The sequence below is a fragment of the Fusarium oxysporum genome, chromosome III (assembly GCF_013085055.1).
Source record: "Fusarium oxysporum Fo47 chromosome III, complete sequence".
Taxonomy (NCBI): domain Eukaryota; kingdom Fungi; phylum Ascomycota; class Sordariomycetes; order Hypocreales; family Nectriaceae; genus Fusarium; species Fusarium oxysporum.
This window is the reverse complement of record NC_072842.1, coordinates 4,564,088-4,584,024: the sequence shown is the minus strand read 5'-3', so window position 1 is coordinate 4,584,024 and position 19,937 is coordinate 4,564,088. Positions and strand designations below refer to the sequence as shown.

General features: G+C 49.7%; 4 protein-coding genes across 4 annotated transcripts; 3 read left to right on the top strand and 1 right to left on the bottom strand.

The window, feature by feature from the left end:
* The first annotated feature begins 177 nt into the window (after positions 1–177).
* On the top strand, positions 178–2,103 carry FOBCDRAFT_249161 (catalase P1). Its single transcript, XM_059610870.1, has 6 exons — positions 178–305; positions 352–481; positions 538–775; positions 826–918; positions 968–1,390; positions 1,447–2,103. Exons 1-6 carry the CDS (start codon positions 275–277, stop codon positions 2,008–2,010), a joined length of 1,479 nt encoding a protein of 492 aa, XP_059464545.1. The 5' UTR covers positions 178–274; the 3' UTR covers positions 2,011–2,103.
* Positions 2,104–2,418: 315 nt separating this feature from the next.
* FOBCDRAFT_271720 (kinase-like domain-containing protein) lies at positions 2,419–3,633 on the top strand (the record flags this gene model as incomplete). Its single annotated transcript, XM_054703983.1, has 3 exons — positions 2,419–2,643; positions 2,691–3,187; positions 3,234–3,633. 3 exons carry the CDS (start codon positions 2,419–2,421, stop codon positions 3,631–3,633), a joined length of 1,122 nt encoding a protein of 373 aa, XP_054559958.1.
* Positions 3,634–5,555: 1,922 nt separating this feature from the next.
* On the bottom strand, positions 5,556–17,818 carry FOBCDRAFT_271719 (uncharacterized protein; the record flags this gene model as incomplete). Its single annotated transcript, XM_031177701.2, has 10 exons — positions 5,556–8,380; positions 8,443–10,269; positions 10,316–11,013; positions 11,061–13,290; positions 13,343–13,563; positions 13,613–15,593; positions 15,644–15,763; positions 15,813–16,451; positions 16,502–17,137; positions 17,188–17,818. The coding sequence occupies 10 exons, from the start codon at positions 17,816–17,818 to the stop codon at positions 5,556–5,558; spliced, it is 11,808 nt and encodes a 3,935-aa protein (XP_031048834.2).
* A 567-nt stretch (positions 17,819–18,385) lies between these two features.
* FOBCDRAFT_271718 (uncharacterized protein) lies at positions 18,386–19,507 on the top strand (the record flags this gene model as incomplete). The annotated part of the gene is made up of 1 exon (XM_031177700.2): positions 18,386–19,507. The coding sequence occupies one exon, from the start codon at positions 18,386–18,388 to the stop codon at positions 19,505–19,507; it is 1,122 nt and encodes a 373-aa protein (XP_031048833.2).
* Between the last annotated feature and the right edge of the window lie 430 nt (positions 19,508–19,937).

The following is a 19,937-nucleotide window of genomic DNA, read 5'->3' as shown; positions in this document are numbered from 1 at the left end:
AATACCGAATCCACTTCAAGATTGCGGCTTAGAAAAGTAACTGCTGTGATTGGGCTTTTACTGGTACTCTTGACGATAACCTCTATCTTATCGAAATCTTGGAACGGAGGCCCGCAGAGGTGAGATCCATCTCTTATCTGTCGGGGCGGGCTCGGCATTGGGGATGCCGTAATGGAAGTGGAAAATTTATCTTAAGGCTGGGGAATTTCCTCGTTTCTTTCTCGTCATTGAAACTGTCGTCCTTCTTCATTACGTTCAATTGCAGCCTTTCAAAATGTCTAATCCTGTGTACACTTTGACCGAGGGTAGGTCAGAGACCTGTAATCTACTGTCATAGCCTAACGTGTGTAGGTCAGCCTGTTCGCGATCCCTCAGTGAGCACTACCCTTCCAGTCTTTGGCGGCGGCGGTCTCACAACTCTTGGTGACACACTTCTCCTCGAGACTCTGGCTCATTTCAGCCGAGAGCGCATTCCTGAACGGCAAGTCAGCCATCTAATCTCACCACTCACAACAACCCAACTAACAAACATCGCAGAGTCGTCCACGCCAAGGCTGCTGGTGCCTGGGGAGAATTCGAAGTCACCAACCCCGAGATTGCTCAATTGACTTGCGCCAAGTTCCTCGACACTGCTGGCAAGAAGACCCAAGTTCTCTTCCGTCTCAGTACCACTGGTGGTGAGAAGGGCAGCGCCGATACTGTTCGCGATGTTCGAGGTTTCTCTGTCAAGTTCTTCACAGAGGAAGGAAACTATGACATTGTCGGGAACCATGTTGTAAGTCTCAATCCTGTGATCGATGGTAGTTCTTTTGTTGACCGCCTTAGCCTGTCTTCTTCGTCCGCGATCCCATGCGATTCCCTTCATTGAACCGCAGCCACAAGCGACATCCCGCTACCAACCGACCTGATGCCACCATGGTGAGTTGCCCGAATTGGTTATTATGACTACATGATCTAATGTTCTTAGTTCTGGGACTTTCACGTCAATCAACCTGAGAGTGTACACACCCTGATGCATCTCTTTGGCAGCCGCGGTCTTCCCGACTCCATCCGCCGCGTAACCGGCTTTGGCGTTCACACCTTCAAGCTCATCGACAGCTCTGGGCGTCCCCGATACTGCAAATTCCATTTCCGTCCCGAGACTGGCCACACCAGCTTCGCCTCTGCTGAAGAAGCCGAGAAGAAGGCTGGTGCCAATGCTGATTACCATACTGAAGATCTCTGGGATGCTATTGCTCGGGGCGAGTACCCTGTCTGGAAGTTGTATGTTCAGATCATGGAGCCTGAGAGAGCTGAGACCTTTGGTCGGGCTTTGTTCGACATTACCAAGATTTGGTCTCATAAGGAGTTTCCTTTGATTGAGGTTGGAAAGATGACCTTGAACAAGAACGTAAGTATATTCATCTCCGATAGTATTGGATGATTGAGTGCTGACAGTGACGGTAGCCTGAGAACTACTTCGCCGAAATCGAGCAAGCTGCCTTCTCACCATCGAACTTGGTCCCTGGTATCGCCATGACACCTGATCCAATGCTTCAGGCTCGCATGTTCGCCTACCCCGACGCCCAGCGATACCGCCTCGGCTCAAACTACGCCCAACTCCCTCCCAACCGTCCTATTGCGCCCGTCTACGCCCCCTTCGTCCGCGACGGCATCACCACCACCAAGAACTACGGTGGCGACCCCAACTACGTCCGAAGCACTCTCAGCCCCGGCGTCACCACCCAATCTATCACCCAGATCACACACCATGAGCGTATTGCTGCCAACGCACTGCTCGGTCTGAACGAGATCCCCGTCGATGATGAGGACTTTGTTCAGCCTAGGGATCTGTGGAGGAGAGTCTTTGATGATGCTGAGAAGAAGAAGTTTGTGGGCAATGTTGTTGGAAGCTTGGCTGGTACACCTGCTCCTCTGAGAGAAGCTGTCGTTGCTATGTTTAGCAAGGTTGATGGTGAGATTGGTCAGCGAATGATGGCCAAGATCAAGGAGGATGCTACTCACCTTTAGACGTTGAGCAGCAAGAACTAATGGCGTAGACTTAATGAGATAGATCAGCGATAGACGTATAGAATGCTTAGAATAGATCTCTTCGTTTTCGAAAATTCATACTGGCGATCAGCGTGATATGCGACAGTCCGATTGTGACTTGAACACCTTATCTTACCGCATATCTCTTAAAGAGTCATTACAAGTCAATGGCGAAAGCCTCAAAAAGAATTCTTACGTTGTTTATTTACGGTCTTGGAGCCTCTGAGGTAACAACAGTCAGATGATGTCAGTGGTAATACTTGGCATAATGCTGACTGCTGATCACCAACAACCATTTATATAAGAAAGCCACTGACTATTGAGTTTGTTACAGTCCACTTCTGAAAGGTCTCTGCAAAGTCTGCTGTACAAAGACCTCCTATAACCATGGCATCAACACATCCTGATTTCGATTCCAAAGTCCAGAAAGCACTCAAGGGCACCAAGTTCCAAGTTTCGAAACTGGAGAAGATCACGGGTGGATCTGTCAATTGGATCTATAAGGCGGAACTTGTGAGGCCTCTGTACAATGGAGAGGAGGAGGTTTTGGTCAAACACGGAGAGCCGTATATGGCGTCCAAACCAGAGTTTGCACTACCCGCACTCCGTAGTGTGAGATCCCATGAACAATATCAGCTCAAATAACTGACGCGATGTAGACTATCGAGATAGAGAGTCTCAAGATCTTATCAGCCGTCTCATCATTCAGCAATCAACCGAGTGACACCCACAATTTCGTTGTGCGAACGCCAAAGTTCTATCATTTTGATCAAGACAGCTCAACTCAGGTATTGGAGTTCTTGTCGGATGGTATTCATCTAAAGGACTATGCCATTAAAAACTATGGCCCACCGACGCCTGAGTCATTCCAGCCCCAGTGCCATGAACTCGGAAAGGCACTCGGCAGCTGGTTACGGGATTTCGTGGCATGGAGTGCTCAACAAGTCAAACACCGAGAGCTTGTAGCCCAGAACGAGTTTGGTCAAGCTGTTCGGCACATGTTGAACTACGGATGGCTTCATGAGCGGACTAAGGAATATCCAGGTATTCTCAACGATGTGGAGGATATCCTTACGCAAGTTGAGCAGCTGGCCGCATCAGAGAAGGAAAACACGGACGAGCTGCAGATTATCCACGGAGACTTCTGGACCGGAAAGTAAGTTCATTGCCCTCGTTTATGTTCTGGAAATTGAATTGAGTAGTGTTGTTCTCCCCAACGCTGCTATCAATGAAGGCACGAAGATTCTCGTATTCGTCGTTGACTGGGAAATGACGCAACTCGGTCTGCCCAGCGTAGATTTCGGAGAAATGATTGCCGAAATGTATGCGCTATGGCTATACAAGTCCATCGATGCGGGACTATGGATGATGGAGGGATTCATCGAAGGATACGGACATATCAGCGAAGAGATCGCTTTTCAGACCGCTATACACGTTGGAACGCATCTTGTTTGCGTGACTACTGACTTCCCAGCATGGGGCCGTGAGAACTACGAGAGAGTGGTTGCTGTAGGAAAAGACATTATTGTCCATGCTTGGAAGAAGGACCGCGAGTGGTTTCAAGAGGGAGATTTGGCATGTTTATTTAGGTCTGAAAATTAGGGGCTGTGTCTCTTAACAGATACACGGGATTGAGGGTATCTTTGCTATTGATGTTGATGATCTTGACTGCAACAAGTTGGTCTGGCTTGAGGCTGCTCGCTTTGTAGAGACGGTCAAAGCACCCTTGTCAATAAGTTCTATCGAATAATTGCCCGAGGACTAACCGACTAGCAAGGCCTGAGCGCGGAAGTGGTGATGTAAGTTGAAAGCGGATAAAGGATGGCACGGGAGAGAGAAGCAACAATGAGTAGTGTATCGAAGGCAAAAGACCTGTGCTTTATCGGGTAATTAATTGACTTATTCCACATCCTACATTCATAATATTAGCTAATATTGTTAATACGAGGTCAACGAGTGGTGCGAAAAGGATCACCCTAGGTAGATACAACGGCCGTAAGGCAAAATAATAGAGGCGAAAGGTTTTAGACTTTTGAAGTGGCAAATTATGGAGTACGAGCGGTTGCTACCGTTACATGGAGCCGCAAGCATGTACCCAATAAGTTGCTATGGCTCACGTGCGCATTGACATCAAGAGATTGAGCGTTCTTTACTCCTTTTATAAGTCTGCAAAGGTTATTAACATATCATCTTAGTAGACACTTGGACACAGTATACATTAATCGACTTGTTCCCTGTATGGATCTGTGGCTAATCACAAAATAAAGCTTAGGCTTGAGACGGTAAATTATATTGCCATTGAAGGTTTATAAATGTATTGTTAGAGGAAGCAGCAGCTCGTTAGGAAACACAGGTATTTGGTATAGATGCCGATCTCCAATCACTTCAAAATCGGTCTGCAGCACTTGTCGGAAGCCGGCTTGAGAGATGATTAAATTAAACACTTTGTTATATTCGGGTCGTATTGACATGTTGTTTAGCGGCTGATGGTGCCTGAGTGCCGAAGCTAATATACCGCCTTACCCGACTACGCGGTATAACTTGTAAACTCTAAAAAGTCCCCGGTAAACTATGGGCAAGGTACTCGGAATACGGGTGAGAACATGTAATCCTCATCTTATAAATAAAGATGATAACCTACTGGAAATGAATCATCTTAAACATGAGCAAGATTGATCCCGAACTCCCTTAAAAAATCTTACCAAGAACAACAATGTTAGGAATCAAATCCATCATCCTTTCTTGCCTCCTTTTCGGAGCAGTTCAGACGTAGGTGACCATCAACCCTTCTGGATATCTAAGGAGCCCCAACTAATATGCTGCGGATGATAAGTTTTACTGCTCAACAGAAGCCCACAGATCCAAAGAATGATAAGCCAACGAATCACCTACAACTGGCAAAGCGCTCAATGGCAAAGAATGATCAACCGACCAACCATCCGCAGCTGGCAAAGCGTTCGATGACAGGTCATGATAAGCCAACTGACCACCCGAAACTGGCAAGACGTACGATCGAAAAGCCTAGCAAGCCGACTATTCACCCAAACTGGTAAAGCGCTCGATGCATGAGCCCTTCGTTAATGAATCTCTCGCTTAACGTGAGATAGCTCTTTTCACGCCGTGAGTGCTCAACGGTTAAGATGTTGACATGACTAACAAAACTACCAGACTATTTTCAAGGTGTAGGGGGAATTAGAGCGGTGCTAGCGGGGATGAACTTCATGTTCAAGTACAAGGATAGACCTATGATTAGGTTGGTGTTGGATACCGTGCGCTCGTCAAGCAGCGATTGTGAAGTAGTGGATGGCCTGTGTGATTCTGGCGAGTGTTATTATTCGACGTCGTACTTTTTAAACAAGCCTCTCTTATAAGATAGCGGCCTGGATGCTTTTATTTGGGGAAAATTCACATAATCGTACTTTATGAAACACGGTTCTTTGCGAACTTGATCTGTAATGAACTGTTGCAATCTGATTATGTATTTAATCTAAAAAATAAAGTAAAATCCAGAGGCAGAGACCCAATCAACGCCTTGAAACCAAGTGACCCTCGCCCGAACCCATGACCAAATCCTGAGACGCAAGGAAATAAGAAAAACCAGCCTTCTTCGCCTTACCAAACCAGTCTAAGATAGAAATACTAGGAAGTTTGTTTAAAGTATCGTCAGCACGCACAACAGCTGCGAAATCCTCCACGAAAGCACGTTGATGTGCTTCATGTTGCACAATGTTGTATCCTTCTCCACCAGCACTCGAGCTCAGGACAGAGTCCTGGATGGCCATGACAATGTCGCCAATTGGCAGTACATCCACTGAGCCGGTGACTCCTTCGAAAGATGGTCGAACGCCAAGGGACTTGACGATGCTGATGAGTTCGTTGATGATTGAGGCTTGGTCTGCCTTGGTTTGCGACGTGCTGCTCACGGTGGGACGATGGGTGTAGACGGGAAGATCAATTGAACCAGTAGCGTTTCGCAGGAATGTCTCCGAAGCCCACTTTGTAGCCACGTAACCATCACTACCATCAGTCGGTGGTGTCAAACCATCTCCATCATACGTCTTCACAGCTCCAGATGATAGAAAGTGCAACGGGATCGAGCGGCCAGAAGAAGCGGCGAATCTGACTAACTCTTTTACGGAGTCCACATTATCTGGTCTGAGAACTTCGTATCTGTCCCAGAAAGACCGATTAGCCGCAGAGTGAATGATCACATCTGTTTCCTCAGCAAGACGAGAGTAAGTCGATGCAGAAAGACCTAGGTCAGGTTTCGACACGTCGCTTTCGATGACTCTGACTTTGGTGCTGGAGCTAGTACTTAACTTCTCGTTGTCCACAGACCGCACTAGGCAATGGACTCGTGTGACTCGAGAGTCATTGACAAGCGCTGGAAGAAGATGACGACCGAGGTATCCCGCCGAGCCAGTCAGGAGCACCGTGATGTCCTTCGTCGTCCTGACTGGGCGCAGTGTCGCAGCACCTCGAAGATCATCTGGCAGCGCAGTCTCTCTGTCCCAATCAATAACGCCAACAGATCCGCAGTTCTCAAGAACAATAGCCATAGCACCAAGCGTACTAGCTCCCATAAGCGCAACAAGTTTAGGCGCTGTCTCAAAAGTCTGCCTCAACAAAGCCTGCAGCTTCACCAACAGAATAGAGTTGCCTCCAATGAGGAAGAAGTCAGACTCGGGAGAAAGAGAACCAGGATCGAGAGGCAAGACTCGACGCCAAAGCTCGCCCAATCTTTGTTCAGCGATGGTCAAAGCGCCAGAGTCGTGAGAATCGGAGACCTGGACAGGCATTTCTTGAATGGCCTTTCTGTCTATCTTGAGATGGGCGGTTCGTGGGATGTCGGCGAGGATCTGGAAGGCGGAAGGGCGCATGTAGGGAGGAAGAGGAAGTGTTTGACGAAGAGTTTTCATGATACTTTCTCGATTATACTCAGGGAACTCGGGAGCAAAAACAACATGAGCTGCTAGGTAACGACCTTCCTCACTGCCTCGGAGAGTTACGACTGCGTGAGAGAGCGCGCCAGCAGAGTGACTTATGATAGTCTTTTCCACTTCATCTAATTCAACGCGGAAACCACGAAGTTTGATCATGTTGCTGCCTTCAAGACGACCATCGCAGAACAGCAAACCATCGTGGCATAAACGCCCACGATCTCCACTGCGGTATACCTTTCCACTAGTTCCGAAGAAGGTATCCGGCAAGAACTTGTCTTTGGTGGAGTCAGGCATATTGAGATAACCAGAGACGATACATGGACCACCGAGGACAATCTCACCCTGCACACCAAGAGGAACAGGCCGCATCTTCTCATCGACGATGCAGACTGAAAAACCAGGCATGGGATAACCTGCGGGAAGGGGGTCAGGAAGCTCAGGGTCCGTGTACTTGAGGTTGATGCGATGTGAGAGGATTGTCGTCTCAGCTGGCCCATATCCGTTGAAGACGTGAAGGTTCGCCAAGTTCAAGGTTCCGAACTCGCGGGCTAGTTTGTGGCTCATCGCCTCGCCGCCAGAGAAAGCGTACTTCCACGAAATGCATTGTCGTAGAGTACTGGTACTGTATCGCAGCCACAAATCATACTCAGAAGGTGTGGCAGTAGTGTAAGTAACGCCCTCTTTGACCATGATCTTGCTGATCTCATCGGGATCACCTCTCTTACTCGCAGGCACGATGCAGAGGCAGCCACCGTTCGCCAAGGCAGCCATGGTCTGATCAAGTGAAAAGTCAAAGCTGAACGGACTCTGCTGCAGGACCACGAGATTCTCATCAGGTTTGGAGAAGGTCTTGCTTGAGACTTCGGCATAGGAAATGAGATTGGTATGCGTCATCATGAGACCCTTGGGTTCACCGGTAGAGCCGCTAGTGAAGAGAATAACAGCAAGGGATCCAGTCTTAGCGCGGTTCGGCTCCTTGAACTCCTGATCGACCAACTTGGATAGTTGAAGCTTGGTGATGAACTTGGCACCAATGAGCTCAACCTTGTCATCAGTCGTGTGATCCGTGATGATAAGCGAAGGCCGAGAGGCTTTGACGATGCTAGTCAAACGAGGGATGGAGTTGCGTAGATCGAGAGGAACGTAGACTGCCCCAGCTTTGAAGATGGCGAGAAGAGAGCAGATCCAGTTGGAGGAGGGTTCTTGGAAGACTCCGACTACTGTGCCTTGCGTAGTCCCAGAGTAGACGAGAGCCTGAGCAATGGAATCGATCCGCTTGCCCATTTGCTCATACGTGAGCACAGTGCCGTTGCCGTCCTTGAGAGCGACTTTGGTAGCGTTGGCCTGGATGATCTGGTCGATGTGATGACTGATGGTTGGATGCCACTTTGGTAGGAACTCGGGTGCTGGTATAATAGTCAGTGTTCCCTGCCGGGCATCGCAGAGCTTGGAGATGGAAGTGACTTACCTTTTCCGGCATCTAACGCAACCTGGAGATCATCCTTCGACCAAGCCGGCGCAGCATCAGCAGCCTTGTTAGTCCCTTGGACCATGTACTCCAGCACACTCAAATACGACCGAAGAAGAAGAGCAGTGTGCTCCTCAGAGTAAAGCTGCTTCTGAAGTCTCATACTCAAAAGAGTATCCGTGGTGATGTTCTCCGTAACCTCCAAAGCAATGTCATATCCCGTGCCAGCATTATGCCACTTCTCACCATGGAGTTTGCAACCTCCCCACGACGAACGCTCCTGAACAACTTGTCTATAGTCCATGAAGACCTGGAAGATAGGCGTGTACTTATCAGATCTCGGAACGTTCAACTCTCGAAGAAGAACATCGAATGGCAGTTGGGAGTGTTGAAGTGCTCCGTATGCTGTGTCGCGGGCAGTCTGGATGATTGAGCTGAGTTGAGTACCGCGCCTCTTTCGCCCGAAGCGCAGAGGGAGGAGGTTTAGGAAGAAGCCGAGACTGCCCATGAACTTCTTGTCGCTGCGGTTGGCGTCGGCGATACCGATGAAGACTTCCTCTGCGCTGGGGAGAAGTGTGAAGAGAAGAAGTTCCAAGGCCGCGAGGTAGACGTGGAATGAAGTTGAGCGATTAACGCGAGCGAGTTGTCGAACCTTGGTAGCGAGTTCTGGATCAATACTCATCTTGGCCTCATGTTGAGAATAGTCGTTGGCGAACTGTCTCGCAGGCGTGAGAGCGAAGGGGAAAAGTCCGACAGGCGTGAACTCTTTGGGGAAGCTTCGTCGATAGTACTCAATAGACTTGGTGAGATCGCCGTTCGCATACATCTGTCGTTGCTGAAGTGCAAAATATCGATACTGTGACTCAACTGGAAGAGAAGGGAGCGTGTGTTTTGTGTAAGCAACTTCAAGGTCCTTGAAGAACACACTGAAGCTGTATCCGTCAATGTAAATGTGATGCATACCCAACAAAAGAAAATGAACATTATCCGATAACGACAGTAAAGTGATCTTGACTCCTTCACCACCACTCAAATCCCACTCCTCATCATGAAGCTTCTTCAACTCCATCTCAGCTTCTCCCTCATCAACGACTTTCTTCGTCGTCAACTTTATATCCGCCGGGTTAATACCCTGTAAAGGCGTCCTCTCATCACCATCATCACCCCAAAAGAACCTCGTCCTCAAAATCTCATGACGTTCCGCAACAAGATTCACAGCCTTCTCTAAAGCCTGCACGCGAATCTGGCCCGTGAGCTTTAACATGACGGCCATGTTGAACGCCTTCTTGTTGATGAGGTAATCGTTTAGAAACCAGAAGCCTGCTTGACCGTAGGACATGATGCTGGACAGCTCGTTAGGAAAGGTCTTTAGGGGAGTGGAGTTGTCCGTACTGTCTTCCGCTTTGGCAGGTTCTTGGCTTTCCATTGATGTCAAGGGTGTGTCTATTGGTGAGCGGGAGGAGTCTGAGCCAGTTTGCTGCTTACTCTCGTCGCTTGTGCCGTGGGAGCTCTCGGGTGGTGTGACACGGGCTGTTTGGAGGACGGGCTTAATGGATTGGGTTGTTGGTGCGCTGCCGGCTTCGAGGGACGATACGTCAAGGATGGAGTCGGAAATAAGGTCGAGGGACTCTTCGATGAGGTCGGGAACGGACATTCCGCCGAGGATCTTGAGGACGGGAATGTCGACGTCGAGTTCTTTGATGAACCAGGAGCGGACTTCGACAGCCATCAGAGAGTCAACACCTTGTTCGACTAGAGTGACCTTTTCGTTGATGATCTCATCTGGTCCAACAGCCAAAACACGTCGAAGTCGTACAATGAAGGAATCTTATAAGGTCAGCAATGATCACTCGAGTTAGTGAAGAAAACATACCTTTGATGATAGCTACAGCATCGGCTTTGGTCTTGACATCAGCCAACTGCACCCTAACAGGCACAGTAGATGTCTTCCCAGTATAGGCCTGCGTATCCAAACGCTCCATAAGGAAGTGACCAAACTTGACATCCTTCAAGTACTGATCACTAGCCTGAGCATCAGTGTAGATAGGCGTAACACCCGTCACAAGCTCACAAACCTCATCGCACTCCGGCCTTCCAAGAACAATAGCCTCAGCAAACAACTTCTGTAGATCTTGCTCAGACATAGGCTTGTAACCCATCTTGATGAAAGTATCCTCACTAAGGTCCTCAGCCCTCTCGACGTAGCCAAGACCAATGATGGAACTGATGTCAATGGATGAAGCGGCGACACCGCGCTTCTTACGCTGTGCTGCGAGGGCATTCATGAACATGTTGCCAGCGATGTAATTACTCTGACCACTGTTGCCCATGACGGCGGTGGTGGAGGAGAAGAAGATGAAGAAGTCGAGGGGGGTGTCGTAGAACATCTCATCGAGGAGTTGGGAGCCGAGGACCTTGGGGCTTAGGACCTTCATGAAGTCTTCGTAGGGCATATTTTCGAAGAGTGCGTCTCGAAGAACCATGGCGCCGTTGACGACACCTGCGATGGGAGGAAGTGTCTTTTGGATGGTGTCAACACATGCGTGTAGTGAGTCGCGATTGGTAACGTCCCTGGAGATGTTAGTATCAGATACTATGATGGTGAAATGTGTACTTACATCGGAAGAGCCTTGACTGTAGCACCCATGGTAGCCATTTCGTCAAGGAAGTGTTGAGAAACATTAGGGCGACGACTGGTAAGAACAATATTTCGAGCTCCCTGCTCAACCATCCACTTGCAAAGAGACTGACCAAGTTCACCAGATAGACCGATGAGGAGGAATGTTCTGTCAGCCTGAAAGATCCTTCCGTCGTCGATAGGGCGAATCGAGGCTTTGACGGAAGAGTTTTTGCTGTCAACGACGGCAAAGCGGACTTCAGCTGCACTGACACCAGAGATGTCCTTGAGGGAGACCAAGCTTGCGTCAATAGCTGTGCTAGAGAGCGACTTGGCCTCATAGAAAGCTCTGTTGAATACAATGGAAACTTCTTCCTTGGACACGGATTGGCGAATCACCTTGCCCGACTCGAAGAGTCGCTCTGCATTGATGGTCTCGCAGTAGCGGGGAAGGCATGCAGAGATGGCTCGGCCAGTCTCCTTCGCATTGACATCCTGCGATAGGTTGATGAACTTAGTGGCTGACTTGGGGATAGATGCCTTGATGACTCGCTCAGGCAAGTGACTGTCGATATACTGCCATCCCTTTGTGTTTGCCTTGTCGGACGTAGTTAAAAAGACAGTGACGGATGATTCCTTGGCGAGACCCTCCAAGGCGGAAGCAAGGTGAGAAGGAGCATTATGAACGACAAGAGTCTCCTCGGTGGCCACATGCTTCAGAATGCTAGAGGCAATCAAGAAGGCTGAGACGTTGGCTAGCGTATCAACTGCATCGAGCTCTCCGAGAGGAATGCACCAGTCCGCTGGGACGGAAACAGGAGACTCAGCAATGTGAGTGGCAGCGAGAAGTCTCTCACTAGAAACTGTGTCGATTCCAACGCAAGCCATCAGACTGACGCCGGGAGTAACGTTGACAGTAGCAGGCGAGAAATGCGTGATGCGAATGGTCTTCATTTTAGCAGCGAACGGCAGCTCCCGGGGAATATGAAGGGGCGAAGCATGCTGAACCTCCCACTTGCCCTCATTCTCTGCGAAAATGACCCTGTCAGTCTCAAGATTAGCATACTTGACGACATTGCGACGCTCAGCGTTGTATCGCGCGTTTCCAGACTCGTAGGGATACAGTCGTGGAACGATACTGGTGTCATCGTCAATGTAGATCTCAGGTTCCAAAGACCAGAGCAGCTCTTCTGAGCGAAGTTCCTTGGACCACTTGTCCAATAGCTCTAGTCTAAGAAGATGGTCTGCGATGAGCTCTGGAGTGCGGTCCGTCATGGCCTTGATGTCGAGAGCTTGGAGAGTGATGTTGGGGTACTCGAAGCGCATGCAACGACCAACTCCGGTGGTCATGTAAGAGTGAGGATTCTCATCTCGAGCACCAGAAGTAACCCAGAGGATACTTCCACCCTGTTTCCAAAGTGTCTTCAGAGCATCCAGCTTGCCGGAGGTCATGTTGGCGAACAACGGCTCATCGAGTTCAGTGAGAGACACAACAGTGCAAGAGTCTGCAAGACCGCTGGTGTTGAGCTCCTCAATCGAGTTGAAGCGCGCGATGCTGGCGTACTTCGGCTTGAGACGTCGAGAAATCTGCTCGCACATCCTATGAACCTTGAGTGTTTCTCCACCAACGATAGCGAGCTCCGTAGACTTGGTCTCAGGAAGGTCGGAAAGGTGGCTCAGAGGCGATCGAAGAATCTCAACACGCTCATCAAGAGCCTGAGCACAGAAGACATGACCAGGAAGGATCTTGTGAACAGGCGGCGTCGTAGTGTCAATACCACCAAAACCACACTTCCAAAGCAAAGAATCCCACTGCGGCAGCGTAAGGGTAGGACCCCAGCGTCGACCATGCTCTGCACCGAGCCACCAACCAGGAAGACTACCCATAGGTAAACCGACTCGTAAACAGTCGTTGTTGACCGTCTCAAGAATTATGAGGAAACCGCCGGGCTTGAGGAAACTTCTGACATGCTTCATCATATCCTCTAGCTCGAGGGTGGCGTGCAGGACGTTGGAGGCGATCACGAGATCATATGTTCCTTCGGTGAAGCCTTGAGAACCAGGACTGATGTTCATGTCGAAGGTTTTGAAAATCATGCGGTCGGCAAAGTCTTGGAAGCGATCTTGCGCTGTGTCGAAGAAACCGCCTGAGACGTCGGTGTAGGTGTATGTTGAGAAGGCTGAGCCGAGACGGGGGAGGATCTCTCGGGTTGAACCACCAGTTCCGGCACCTAAGTCATGTTAGTATGATCGAACACTGGGTGTAGGGAAGAATGTTCGTACCAATCTCGAGGATGTTCATGCGAGGATATCGATGGGCAATCTGAGCTGTCATGTGCGCGATGTACTTGTTCACCAGATCAAGACCAAAGCCTTCCTCGTAAACATCGTCGAGCATACCGTCCTTTGTCATGTGTTCAAGGATGTTACCGCTTTCGCGAATGACTTGAGGAAGGTTTTCGCCAACAGATTCGAGAAGACGGACGTCAACACGTTCATAGTGCCTGGTGCTCAGTTAGCCATACATCTTGCAACACCGGACGGCAAACTTACTTCTTCAAGATGTTTTGAATGTCTTCATGTGTATCTTTCTGAGCGCTAGATGGGATGTGGGGGTTGCGCCCGTCAATGACCTGAGGGACAACATGAGCTGCCCAGTCCACAAGGTGTCGGTAGTGAGGAAGAGTGTTGGCCTTCTCCTCGGGCGTGATAGTCTCAACCAGCCGACGAAGGTAGTAGAAAGCAATGCGCTCAGAGTCAAGTGCCATCCTGTAGTCCTCATCTCGGAAAGAATACTCAGCAGCAGTGAGTTCACCATCGGGGCTGGCAAGCCTATAGTCAAAGCGGGAGAACAAAATAGCATCGTTCTCTGGAGTAGCAGGTGAGAAAGGAACGAGCTCCATGCCCTCAATCTGAAGAAACGTATCTCCAGTCTCTTCAGAAAGCAAGTTTAGCTCAACGATGACCTTGGAAGCCTTCCTCTCCTCAATAGCGACAGACTGATACTGGAAGCTCTTCTGCTTTCCGATACCAGCGGAGGTGAAGTAGGGGTTGATCACGATGGAGCGGAAACTGGTTGGCAAGTGAAGAGCCCACATGCGCTCATCACCTGGACAGCAGAACGCGGCGAAAGTAGTCTGGAGAGAAGTATCCAGCATACCGGGATGAACGAGAAGCTGGTCTTCCCACTCAGAACCAGACTGATCCTCAAGAGTACCTGTAGCAAAGTTTGCCTTTCTGCGGATGCTGGTGGTACCGTGGAAGGGCCAGGAGTAGTTGTATCCGAGGCGACCGAGGAAGTCGTAGAATCTGTCGACTTCAACCTCACAAAGATTGAAGTCATCGACCTTGATGTTGGGGAGTTCGTGGACAGTCGGCACAGAGAGGGAAGCCTTGACATGAGCAGTTGCGTTCAGAACCATGCTTGTAGTGTGATTCTGAGGAAGGCCGGAGTAGCATGAGAACTCAGCTTCTATCTCCTTTTCAGAACGGCTGATGATTCTTAGATCAAACATCGACTCAACGCTTGCATCATCATCGCTAAACGCAAGAGCTCGGCCGATGCGGAGGTCCTCAATCGTGACAAGGCCCAAATTCGACTCTGCAATGATGTTCACGGCCTCAACAGCCATAGAGATGTATCCGGTAGCTGGGAAGATGATCTGACCCTGAATCTGATGGCCATGCAGCCAAGGAATTTCTTTGGGGTTCAGCACGTTGCGCCACTGAATCGTCTGCGATGTTTCGCGATCATGGCATCGTCTGCCTAGAATGGGATGAGGAGCTTCCTGCATGCTGTTGTACCAACCTGATACCCTCGACATCGACATGAACTGTCTTGCATGGTCGAAGGGATAGTTGGGAAGGTCATGGATGAAAGACGGAACAGTCTTGGAGTCGGATGCGACCTTCTCGAAGCGCTCGAAAGTAACTGATCCTGCGCCGAGTTGAGTCCAGATGAAGCCAAGGCCGTTGGAGAACTGCTGGATATCGTCCTTTCCACGACCCAAGACACCAGAGTAAGGAGGGCGGTCTCCGATCATGTCTTCCAGAGTATCAAGGCAGGGAGTCTTGAGCACTGGATGAGGACCAACTTCGATGATCAGATCGTACGGACCACCTTCCTGCCAAGCATGCTCCACAGCAGGAGAGAATAAGACTGCGCTGGTCATGTTATCGACCCAGTACTGGGGAGTTAGTAGCTCAGCTGTCATTACTTGACCATCGTGAACACTTGAGTACCACTTTGTCGCAGTAGGAGTAGCACTCTCAATCTGACAGCTCTCCATGGCCTCGAGGTATGGTCTGGCACAGGGAAGGACGTGAGACGAGTGATAAGCTGTGTCGACCTTCAGTTGACGAGCAAACTTACCCTCATCCTTGAAGGTCTCGATAGCTTCGACGATAGCATCCTCGTCGCCGGAGAGAGTGATACTGGAAGAGGAGTTCCTGGCAGCGACTTGGATTCGGCCTTGGAAGGCATCTAGTTCGCAGAACTCTGATGCATCGTCGAAGGTAGTTCCGACAGCCATCACTGAGCAGTTATGTTAGTGAGTTTCTTGTGGAGGGTTTGCATTTACTTACTAGCGCCCTTGCAACCGTTGGGAGATTGCGCGAGCTTAGCGTAGAGACCTCTGTAGTAAGCGACTCGGATGGCATCTCGTGCTGTAAGAAGACCAGCCGCATAAGCAGCTCCAATCTCACCTGATCTCTCTGTTAGTATTTGACATCGCAATTAGGAGGGTTCACAAACCAGATGAATGACCAACGACACCGGAAAGCTCAACACCAGCCTGTCGGAGGAGATCAACCAAGACAACCTGAACAGCTGTACACAAAGGCTGAGAAATAGCAGCCTCGGCGATCCTCGAAGACTTGGCATCTGCAATAATCATCTCCCGCAGAGCCCAAGAAGGTCGATCATCTTTAGGAAGGCTTGAAAGCGCCTCGTCAAGCTCGGAAAAGCGTTTTGACGCAAATGCAGACTCCTCGAGAAGTCTTGCGCCCATGCGTGGCCATTGAGCCCCTTGACCTGTAAAGACACCCATGATCTTGGGAGAAGCCTTGGTGACCTGGCGCACACCGATGGTACTAGATTGCTCGCCGTTCTCTATGGCGTCGAGTTGGGTGTAGACATCCTCGACGTCGGAAGCAGTGATGGCGACGCGGTAGGCGAGGGTGGAGCGTCGTGTTTGTAGAGTGTATGCGAGGTCTTTCAGTGACAGCTCAGGGTTGGACTTGAGATAACCTGAGTAGGAGGAGAGTAGAGATCGTAGGGATGACTCGGATGAAGCGGAAAATGTCAATGGGCTGAACAGTGGACCAGGGGCACTATCTGTAGTGCCAGGCTCGTAAGCTTCGATGATAGCATGAGCATTGGTACCACCAAAGCCTTAAAGTCTCGTCAGCAATCACATCAAGTCGTAAGTAAAAGATGCTCACCAAAGCTGTTAATGCTAGCTCGTCGAGGTTGTCCCTTCTTTGTCTCAGGCCAAGCAATAGCCTTAGTCGGAACCTCCAAGTTATCATAAAACGGCTTAATCTTGGGATTCAAAACATCAAAGTGCATATTCGGCGGAATAGTCTTATTCTGAATCGCAAGCGCCGTCCCGATCAAACTCGCAAGACCAGCCGTGCCCTCGGTATGACCCAGCACAGTCTTGATCGACCCAACGTAAAGCTTATCATCCTTGACATCCGAGTAGAAAGCACGATAGATAGCTTCAGCTTCACGGGGATCACCAGCAGGTGTACCTGTACCATGAGCGTGGAAGAACTGAGGGCGGTCTTCGGGCTTGTTGATGTCGAGACCGGCGCGGGCGTATGTGCTGCGGATGAGGTCTGCTTGGGCTGTGGCGCTGGGCATGGTGAGACCCGGGGTGCGACCGTCTTGGTTGACGCCTGTGGCGCGGATGATGCAGTCTATGTGGTCGTTGTCGCGGATTGCGGCGCTGAGAGGCTTGAGGACGACGGCGGCGATACCTTCGCCTCGGGCGTAGCCGTTTACGTCTTGATCCCACATTTTGGACCTACCTGATGGGGAAAGCATAGATAGCTTGCTCTCAGCGACATACATACCTAGTTGGTCAGTCATTCATCACTTCAATGTCTAGGTTTGGGACTCATACCTGGGGTAAGGATCAGATTGGCTCCAGCTGCGATGGCAACTTCAGACTCTCCACTTCTCAAAGTCTGAATAGCCTGATGAACAGCGACCAAACTCGACGAACAAGCCGTATCAATCGTCATAGACGGGCCATGCCAGTCGAAAAAGTATGAAATACGATTCGACATGATACTTCTCGCCATACCTGTAGCACCATACTGCGGAAACACTTCCAAATCACGGGTGATAATCCCACTCCAATCATCACACATAACACCAACATAAACAGCAGTAGGCGACCCACGCAGCCCCTCAATAGTCTGCCCAGAAGCGCAAAGGCCCTGATACACAACCTCCATGAGGAGTCTCTGCTGGGGATCAATAGCTTCAGCCTCGCCGGGCTGGATATTGAAGAAGTTGTTGTCAAACCTAGCGGGGTCCTCGTTGAGGAAGTACGAGTGGCGCACGTTGGTGGTGCCGTGGTGCTTGGAGTCGGCATGGTAGAATGCATCGGCGTTGTAGCGGTTGGAGGGGACTTTGGTAAGCAGGTCGCGGGGGGACTTGAGGAGATCCCAGAGTTTGGAGGGGGAGGAAGTGTCTCCGGGGAAGCGGCATGCGCTGCCGATGACGGCAATTGGCTCGTTGTCAGACATGATTGAAGGAGTTGGAAAGATGGTGGGAGACGATGATAGTCTCTTTGTGCAATGTTGAGATTGATCGAGCAATTGACCAGTTGAGTTTGTGTTTTTACTTGGATAGAGCAAAGTGTTGTTCCTTATATCAAGGACACAGAGACTTGCGATGCCGATGCCGGTGTTATTCGGTTCCGCTGCTTGGCCATTAGACACAAACACTGAGCCTCATGATAACGACATATTCCTTGATTGGTGATACACTTGTTCCGAATGAATAGAATTGCTCTGTTGAATGATTCCAACGAATCCTTCTCGGACAATTTCGGTGGCGGAACAGCAGAACAGTATGCGACGTAAGCATGTCATGTTGGCCGGACTTTTTCGGTTTGTTTGAGAGGCGACCGAATGCAGACAAATCTGACCAGATTACTGAGAAATCCATTCGCAGGGTCGATCAAGTATACAGAGTCTCGAGAGCCCGGCCTTGTTCCACACCACATCCGTAGTGGTTTTGACCTCCGTCCTCGACACCTGTCATTACCACCGCACAGTTCGTTTCCTCAATCCACTTTCTCTTGACTCAAAATGTCTGGCAAGATTGTGTCTCATCTCAATATCGAGACATCGATATCCCCAGAAACAATTCCTGCTTCACCCTACATCCCCGGCTCAGGCAATGTCTTCCCCAAGTTCGTTGATGCAATCTCACAAACGGGCTGGGAGCTCTGGTACTTTGACGGTGTTTCCAAAGATGACCAGTCAGCTATTTCGATTGGCATCAACAGAAGTGCTGAGGGTCTGAAGCACGGAGGCTTCAAAGTTCAGATCTTTACGATCTGGCCTGATGGACATACCTGGCACCGTGATCTGTACTTCCCAGAGTCTATCGTCACTTCTAAAGATGGACATATCACTGGTCTTTGGAAGGATGCAGATAGCGGAGGCAAAGTCTCATTCTCTGTGACTGGAGACTGCTCTTTGACTATGTTGGTCTTTACTGTGCCTGGTGTTGCAGATGGCACCATGCAACTGGAAGCTCTACCTGGAGACTCAGGTCTCGACACCAATCCTGAGCTAGGTCCTTCTGTACACTATGTTCGTCCCATGGGAAGAGCCGCTGTCAAAGCAGAGCTATCTCTCTTCTCTGAAGACAGCGCAACATCCGAGCTATTCGTCCTCGGTCCATCTGCAAACGGCGGCATGGACCGCGTCTGGACACTATACACCTGGCCCCAAATCATGACAGAGTCATACTATCTCCGCGCCCAAGTCGGGCCCTACGCAATGCAAATAATGCGAATTTTCTCTGAACCCGAAACCGGCTGCAAACCATACACAATGGCAAGACTCTACCGCGACGACAAGCTCGTCTGCGCAGCAAATCAAGTTCTTACCTACGAAGAGCAGGATTTCTCCCAAGACTCTTTGATCTTGAGTAAGCGAAACGACGCGACTTCTGATGATGTAGTCACAGGTGCGTATCGCGACAGGAACATTGGGTATATAGTTGAGTTCGTTGCGAAAGGAACGGGTGGACAACGATGGATGTTTCAGGTTGATCATGAGCATATTTTCTGGAATTATCCTACCAGCGCGCCTGGGCCTGAAGGGACCGGTAACACGGGATTTGTTGAGTCGGTTATTGGGGGTGCGGATGAGGAGGCGTACTTTGGGATTGGAACCGGAGGTCAGTGTCAATTGAGCTAGAGATTTAAGTTGGGCTATTTTTAGTGGGAATGTCAGGGTTAGATGCACTGTGGATCACTTTAGCCGCTGTGATTTGCCAAGGACTTGGCTGGACGTAGGGGAGTCATTTACCCGTGCTTAAGTGACTTGGATGAGACCTTGGCGGGGCCAAAGCAGTGGGGAGCAGTGGACAGTTCAGGGTAAGGCAAAATTATGATATTCAGTATTGCACTGACGCGTTGTAAAAATACATGTCTTCCCTCTCTTTCACCTTTTCAGTATTTTCACGATGTTCAATGAATGGTTTTGTTCATTTTCACAGTGATTAAATTTCCTCATCTTAATCTATGGTAAAGTGACCTTGTTCCGTGGTGAGAGTCTCGTTTCTATCTAGCTGATCGTTGATCATCAATCCGTACATGTCCGAGCAGACAATTATCCAACCTCAATT

Excerpts from the sequence above, each read along its gene's own strand:
- FOBCDRAFT_249161 (XM_059610870.1), top strand. The coding sequence starts at position 275 with ATGTCTAATCCTGTGTACACTTTGACCGAGG. Across the intron at positions 306-351 it reads TGTGTACACTTTGACCGAGG|GTCAGCCTGTTCGCGATCCC; the intron begins GTAGGTCAGAGA and ends TAACGTGTGTAG. Across the intron at positions 776-825 it reads ACATTGTCGGGAACCATGTT|CCTGTCTTCTTCGTCCGCGA; the intron begins GTAAGTCTCAAT and ends TGACCGCCTTAG.